Raw genomic sequence first — 7739 nt, forward strand, 5'->3', positions numbered from 1 at the left:
TATTCTATTGTTTTGTATGGCAAGGGTAATGTTTGATATTTGTACACTAGTTATATAATTATTGGAGCATTAATATCATTAACCTGATCAAATAAATTGTTGGCTTTAATATTTTATTAGATTTATCTGATTTCAAAATTAAGGTTAAAATAAATTATTAATTGGATTTTAAAATTTGAACGTGAATGTGAATACTTTATTTAGTCAATTTGTTTTTTTTTCCAAATAATAATAAAAATTTGTTGTTTGATATAAGTTAAGTTCATTATGCGTTTGTCACTATATAACATTATAATTTATAAATCTAAAAACGTGGAAAACATGAGATCTCTTTTATTATAATTGATAATATGGTGTCTCGGTGTTACTTCATACAACATTCCAAACATTCGCGTCTTAGATGATATATTATCAAAGATTTATGTTATCATTCGTGTTATCATTAAGGATTATCACTGATAATGCATATAATATTAATATGGTTTTAAAATCGATTTTCTGGAAGTTTTGCTTAGAGTAATATATTTTGCTGTACTTGTGTGATGTGTTTGAACAATGTTACTGTTGTTAAAAAAAATTTGAATTTTCAGTGCTCTTTGTATCCGTTTTAAGGGGTACCTCTGTTTTTATATTTTTTATTCAGCACTATCGAGAGTTTCGATAATCGTTTTTTCTGGTCGATTGTATATAGACGTCAGACTAGCTGTCTTGAATTCGCGCGTAGCTGCGTGTTATGGCAGGTTTGTTATAAACGAACCGTCAATGCTCGGTTGCCTGTCGCAACTCGTTATGGTCTTTATTGCGTCATTTTGTTAAAATTGTACCTCATTATAATATTGCTATTGTATCCGGTGAACTATATTCATTACGAACAGCTTTTACTACAATTTTGGTTGTCGGCGGTTTTTCACGGTGAGTCCTTTTTATATTAATTATTATACTGTCAAGTCTTAAATCTCAAATTTCAAAAAGAATATTAATAAATTTGACAAAATGTATCGAGACTTCGAGTTTTGAAATCTGGCTATACGTTAAAATTAAGAAATACTTACATTTCGTTTTAAATTATTTTATGTGTTCAAAACAAAAAATAATATTATTTCATTGTTTTACACAAAATTATCAAAGAACCTTTAATATTTTTGGAAATCTTAAGAGTAGTAAAGCAAATGTATGTGATAATGAACTTAATTGTTAGACTTATGTCATTAATTAATAAAACCCATAATTATATTTATGCTCGTATCTATGTATTATATTCAAGCATAATTATTTCTGCATTAATATTGCATTGTTTTATATTTGTATATATACAAATAAATATCATCATTTACACAGGATGTAGCTCATTTTATTTTGTATAGTAAACACATTGATTACTATCCTTGATTAATAAATTACTTATGTATTAAAAGTGAATAAATGTACAGAAGTTTAAGAGGTAATTTTATTGTGAGGAGATTGTTTATAATATTATAATGTGTATGATGTATATTAGTATCATAATTTGTACTTTAGTGATTTAAATGAAGCTGCGACCTCTTAATTGACTAAATACGCACATATGATATGAACTATGAAGTTCAATAAATGGATGAATACTTCACTGAAGTCTAAATAAATGCTTATTCACACTTCATCTTTGCTTGTTGTAAACATTTTAATTTACAGATTTTAAGATCTATATTATATATATGATAAAGTAAATTTAAGTAGTAATTTACCAAGAGTTATTTATTGGTATAAATAAATTTAATTAAATTGTGTTAGTAAAATGTTTGAGCCAAAAGTAAAAAAATTCAGCAGATTTTGAACAAATTTCAATTTGTGTTTTTCAATGACTTATATAAACTAATAACAATTTATTTCATTAAGTATTAAATAATTCACTGTGTATATAAATGTTAAAGAATAAATAGGTACCTAATACAGTTAAATTTACCAAATATAGATAGCTACCTTCATATATTAATATATTCAATTTTATAAAATATTTTAAATATGTGCTTAATGTTGTATTAATTTTAATGGAAACAAAGAAAAAAATTGTTTTTACGAATTTTTTCTTAATAATAAGATTTTATTCTGTAATAGAAAACTAAATATAATGTTGTGTTAGTCGTTTATCTAATTTTATTATTATATAATATTAGTAAGTTTCAATTATTTTTTGAATACTCTTTCCTTTCTATTTAAATTTATTATTTTATGTTTTTTTGAAAATTAAGTTGTAGATTGTGGAGTATCTATATTAATGACTAATTAAGAATAAATAAAGTTTCAGATATGGTCTATACTCTAAAAAGAAAAATGAGCAATATGACTACTAATAATACTGGTATGTAAATATTGTTATTTTATATAGTTATTGAGTTGTAAAATAATAACTTGTTTTATAATTCTGATGATAGAAATTATCGATCTCAATGATGAAGATGCAGACGTTACTTGGGGTGGCAAAAGGACTCGATATGTATATAACTATACTTTGCAAAGTAACAATTTAATTACTGATACTGATGATTCAGATGTCACAGAAAGTGTACACAGTATTCAATCAAAAACTACAAGTAATTTTTTTTAAACTAAATATTTTGTCACTTTTTATTTTTATGATTTAGTCTATTTTTAAATTTATAATAGAATAGATATATGGATCTTCAATCATTATTACACTAATCTAAATTAACATTTTAAATTTGAGAAAGGAATATAAAACTAATGTTATGATTTTAAAGGTAAATGTATGTGTACAATTTACATATATGTATTTATTTATATTATTAAAATTAGCTCATTTCAATAAATGAATGACATTTTATAAGACTTTGTGATTCATAGTTTATTTTTGCTGTAATTTTTTCTATTTATTTTATAGTATAGGTAAATTGTTACCATCAAAAAAATGTTTACACATATAAACATAATAATTATCATTATCAAATAAATAACATTATTTATAAACTAATATGACGTATAAGTAATGTTTTAATAATCTCTATATTATATAATAAAACTATATGTGCATTCTTCTGTCATACAGAAAAGATGTCATTATTATTAATGATTAAAAATAGTTTACTAAGCACAATTGCTAGGTTTGGATTTTTACAATTATTGATTTTAATTATGTATACTACTTTTAAACAACAGCTTAACTTTTTTTTTTAAATTTAAATATTTTAGTAATTCAGTAATTTGTAAATGTATAAAAGACAGAATAACTAATAAAATTATAAAAAAATCTGATATTTTTTCTTGGTTGACCTTAACCTGGGCTTATAAAAATCATTTTTACAAGTCCAGGCTTAATCTGGCTCTAATAATTTACTTTATAATTATTAATTTTAAGTAATAAAAATTTTTTTATAAATTTCTCAAAAAATTAAAATATTGAATGAGCTACATTTTACCTATAGTATTTAGTATCTACTCGTCTGCTTATATCCTTAAGTTACCATAATAATAAAAATCAAAAGTATGTATGTATTTTATAACTATTAAAAAAAAAGTTGTACTTTATACATTAGAGTAATTACTTTATATATATATGGTGGTTAGTCGTAATATTCATGTTATGAAAAAATCTGCTTTTTTCTCTTATTTTGTTCTTTTTTCTTAATTTTTATATATTTTTCTTGAAAATTTAACTTATTTCTATGTATATTATATTTGGACTAAAAAAATACTATATTATTATTGTCAGAAATTATAAAACCAGTAATGGTTGACTGATAAAATAACTATTGTTATTGTGCCGAAATTGTATAGTTTTATTTACAACTAAGGAAAGGGAAAATTATTTTAATTATATCTGCGTATTTTTATAGCAAATTTTAATACTTAAGTTGACCAGTAAAAAATTAAATTTAATAAATACTATTTAAGAATTTATTTTGCTACAAAATCTGAGCCCTAGTTATAACTAATAGCTGTGCAACATTTTGAGCACTCATATACTTAAAGAATAAATAAAAGTTATACGTAAATTAAAAATTAGTGATTTTTAATTTTATTGAATAATTGCAATAATAACTATTTGGATATTTTAAATAAATCCTTTTTTAGTGGAAGCAATTAGTGAAGCGGATCTTTCAACAGATAAAAGTTGTGCTAGCGATTGTGAATGTGCTGATCAGACCGAATTTGATGTGGTCAGCACTTCATCATCTTGTCTGATGAATATAGAATCAAATACTTCAGATTCTTCAACGTTAATAGATTTTAAGGTAAAACACAAATTGATTTTGTTCAAAATGTTTTTATAACTGTATTAAATTTCTTAAAAAAGATATAACATTGTCTTAACTTAAAATTATTTCTTTAGGAAAAAAAAATTATCCACGTATGTTGTTTCTGTTTTTTAAACATTATAGATTAATAAATTTGTATTCAAAAGTTTTAATTTTGTTTATTCAATGTTAACAATAGAAGAATTGATCTATTATAACATTTAAGATTGTTACAAAAAATTTGAATTTTTTAATTCAAATTTGATAAGTTATATATTTGTACGATTAAAACAACACATACAGACGTATTTTTTTGGTATGCAATATAATATATTTATTTGTTTTTAGATAACCAAAAATATTATAAATTGTGATAAAATTGATACAGAAAATGGATACTTGCCAGACGATACCGACGTTCAAGTAACTAGTTCTAAAACACATTTGCCTCCACCAGCTTGTTTCAAAACATGCTTACAATGTAGGAAGGAAAATCCTAATCCTTATTTCCAATATTGTTTTGTTTGTTTTAGAGTAAGTATTGAATTTATACTTATGTTAATAATTTGAACTAATCGTGAGTCTTTATTGGTAGATTACTCTACATTTGAGATTATCTGTATGTTTTAGTAGGCCAGTAGTGTTAATAAATTGACGGGTATATTATTTTCATTGTTATAACTATATTATAATTTCATTGATTTATAATAATTGGAAAAAGTTATTATTTTCATAATTATTAAAAAATACTATTTATAAAGATAAATGTGATAATTATAATTTGTTAGTTTAATTTTCAATTATATAAGATAAAAAAAAATAAAATCAAATGTGAAAAAATGAACAACACTAGTTAAATAAGAATACTTTATTGCGGTATCATTAAAAATTCATTTAATTAATAATAGTTTATTTTATGTATTATAAATTATAATATTATAATATTAAAAATTATATCACACAAATATTGTATATATAAAAATAAAGTCTCAATTTCTACCATAATATTTTCTAATTTTGAACAAATAAAATTACTAATGCTTTTCAATATTTGTTTACTACTCCTATTAATTTAAATTCATTCATTAGTAAAATGGGTTTTCATGTCTTTTTTTATGGCTAAATTGTTAAAATTAAAATAATATGAAATATTTTTAAAGCATAACAATTAAAGCTTTTCCTTTTAAATTATATTATATGAAAAAATAGACAATTAAATCAAATATCTAGTATTAAAAGTTATAAAGAAAATAAATTAACATATAAAAGTTTGCATAGCATTCTTTTATTCTTATTAATTTGTATACTTTATTAAATTTTTCTAATATTATAATTCAAGTAAATTTTATTACATGGCTATAATGTATTTAATAAGATAAAAGACCTAATATTTTGTGTTGACTATCACACAATATCACGTTTTATGGAAATTATATATTGTTGACTAATACATTGATAATAAAATATATTATTTGATTATTTTTATTTTAGTATAGAATGGATTTTTTTGGAACTAAGCCTCGTTCAAAAACAAAAAATGTCAAACGCTTAAATGTGTCTAAGCCTACAAAAGACAGCAACTTTTTTCAAGATTTTCAAAAATCCAATCAATCAAATTCTCTACAAGGTGATTCAACTCAGACGAAAAATGTTGTAAACAATATTACTCCAATGAATGAAAATATTAATAATATATGTAACATATGTTATGTTATGCCTAAAAACGGTGTTTTTAATCATGGTAAAATTGGTCATATTTATTGTTGCTATTCGTGTGCTAAAAAATTGTGGAAGAAATCTAACAAATGTCCTTTATGTAATGTTAAAATTAAATTTGTGACAAAAATGATAATTGTCTAAAAATTTATAGTTTTTTTAAATATTGTAAAGTTCATTTTTAATATTAATTTATTATTGTTTATTATTTACATTATATAATTATATGTTATTTTTATATTCTATTTCATAATATAAGAGCCATCTCCGGTGGGTAATGTGGTCAACCTAACCTAACTGAGTATTTAGAGATATAATTTGACTGTATCTCACAATAATCAGTTGCCTATTAAGATTACTCTTATATGAGAAAAAGTATAGAAAATCGTTAAATATTCAATTTTTTATAATATAATAAATTTTGATAATTTTGTACTTTATTTTTGGATATTTAATTTTTTTATAACTTAATGGTTATTTTTAAACTGGTTTTTAGATTTGTCATTGGCTGTGTTTAATATATTAAAAATTTTTTCTCATAATATTTTGTAATTTAACAATTGATACAACAATTAGAATTCATAATGATTAATATTAAATATGTTAAACATAACCTTGTTTTGAGTTTTATGTTTGTTTTCACTATTTTTCTTTATTTATGTAGTGTGTTATTAAATTGTCCTACTTTGTAATAAATGAATCTTAAGTAATTTGTGATATTGTTAATATTTGATTGATTGTAAGAATTATATGTTCTTATTTTGAAATTATAGAATTGTTTAGTAGTGAAAAATAAAAATATTTTACTTTAATTTTGTTATGGTATTATATTTAATAAAAAAAACTGTTTCTTTATTATTTTCTAGCAAGACATCTACAAGATTTAAAATTAAAATCGTGGAAATCAATTTTTATTTTTATTTATGGGAATCTATTGATCATTAATAGCTTATTATTTGTTATGGTTCAGTATATAAAATTATGCTAATATTATTCAGCAGTAGAGATATTTGTTTTATCCAGCTAATTCTAGTCTTTGGATTTATATTATTATAATTATTATTGATCACTTGATCAGTACGACGGTCTACGTAATACGTTATTGACTTGAGAACTTGCATCGTACAATGGTTCAAATAGGTTTGTTTATGACCAGAGTCAATGAATAAGGTGAAATATATAGTAAACCAAACAGCGATTTATATGTGGTTTAAAATAAATGTTTAATATTCAAATTATTTTTTTTTTTTTTAGTAAATCAACCCTAAGGTTGGTTTTGCAATTTTCCGAAGTTTCTCCATTCATCTCTATTTTCAGCTAGCCTCTTCAGTTCCTTATAGTTTGCTAGACCTGCATCGGAAATCATCTTTTTGATATAAGACGTTCTTGGTCGTCCTCGATCTCTTTTGCCATTCATCTTCCCTTCTATTATAATATACAGAAGTTCTTCTTCGTGTCTTAAGACATGACCAATCATATTCCATCTTCTTTCTTTTATGGTGCTAAGTATCTTCCTGGTTTCATTTATTTCGTTTAGAATGTTTTCGTTAGTTCTTCTTTCTACCCAGCTTACTCGCAACATTCTTCTCCAGCACCACATCTCGAAGCTTTCAAGGAACTTTTGTTCCGTTTTGTTTAATACCCATGTTTCGCATCCGTAAAGTGCGACACTCCACACATATACCTTTATCAGCCGTTTCTTCACACGTATACTCATGTTTTTAGAGCACAGTAGGTTCCTTTTGTTCATGAATGCTGTTTTTGCTTGAGCGATCCTTGCTTTTATATCCA

At 23.1% G+C, this 7739-nt stretch overlaps 1 protein-coding gene across 2 annotated transcripts; it reads left to right on the plus strand.

Annotated features, from left to right (window-relative positions):
• Nucleotides 1-546: 546 nt before the first annotated feature.
• LOC112592465 (protein Mdm4-like) lies at nt 547-6125 on the plus strand. 2 transcript variants are annotated; one of them, XM_025336524.1, is made up of 6 exons: nt 547-912; nt 2279-2338; nt 2412-2570; nt 4069-4229; nt 4581-4766; nt 5724-6125. In XM_025336524.1, the coding sequence occupies exons 2-6, from the start codon at nt 2287-2289 to the stop codon at nt 6090-6092; spliced, it is 927 nt and encodes a 308-aa protein (XP_025192309.1). In that variant the 5' UTR covers nt 547-912; nt 2279-2286; the 3' UTR covers nt 6093-6125. The 2 variants fall into 2 exon arrangements, with proteins under 2 accessions (XP_025192309.1, XP_025192310.1); XM_025336525.1 differs by having other exon boundaries at nt 2285-2338; nt 5724-6092.
• Nucleotides 6126-7739: the final 1614 nt, after the last annotated feature.

This window comes from Melanaphis sacchari, unplaced genomic scaffold (assembly GCF_002803265.2).
Source record: "Melanaphis sacchari strain LSU unplaced genomic scaffold, SCAv2.0 Contig177_pilon_pilon, whole genome shotgun sequence".
NCBI classification, from domain to species: Eukaryota; Metazoa; Arthropoda; class Insecta; order Hemiptera; family Aphididae; genus Melanaphis; species Melanaphis sacchari.

Coding starts and splice junctions, on each gene's coding strand:
- LOC112592465 (XM_025336524.1), top strand. CDS start 2,287: ATGGTCTATACTCTAAAAAGAAAAATGAGCAATATGACTACTAATAAT. Junction 2,571..4,068: donor TATTCAATCAAAAACTACAA/GTAATTTTTTTT, acceptor ATCCTTTTTTAG/TGGAAGCAATTAGTGAAGCG. Junction 4,767..5,723: donor ATTGTTTTGTTTGTTTTAGA/GTAAGTATTGAA, acceptor TTTTTATTTTAG/TATAGAATGGATTTTTTTGG.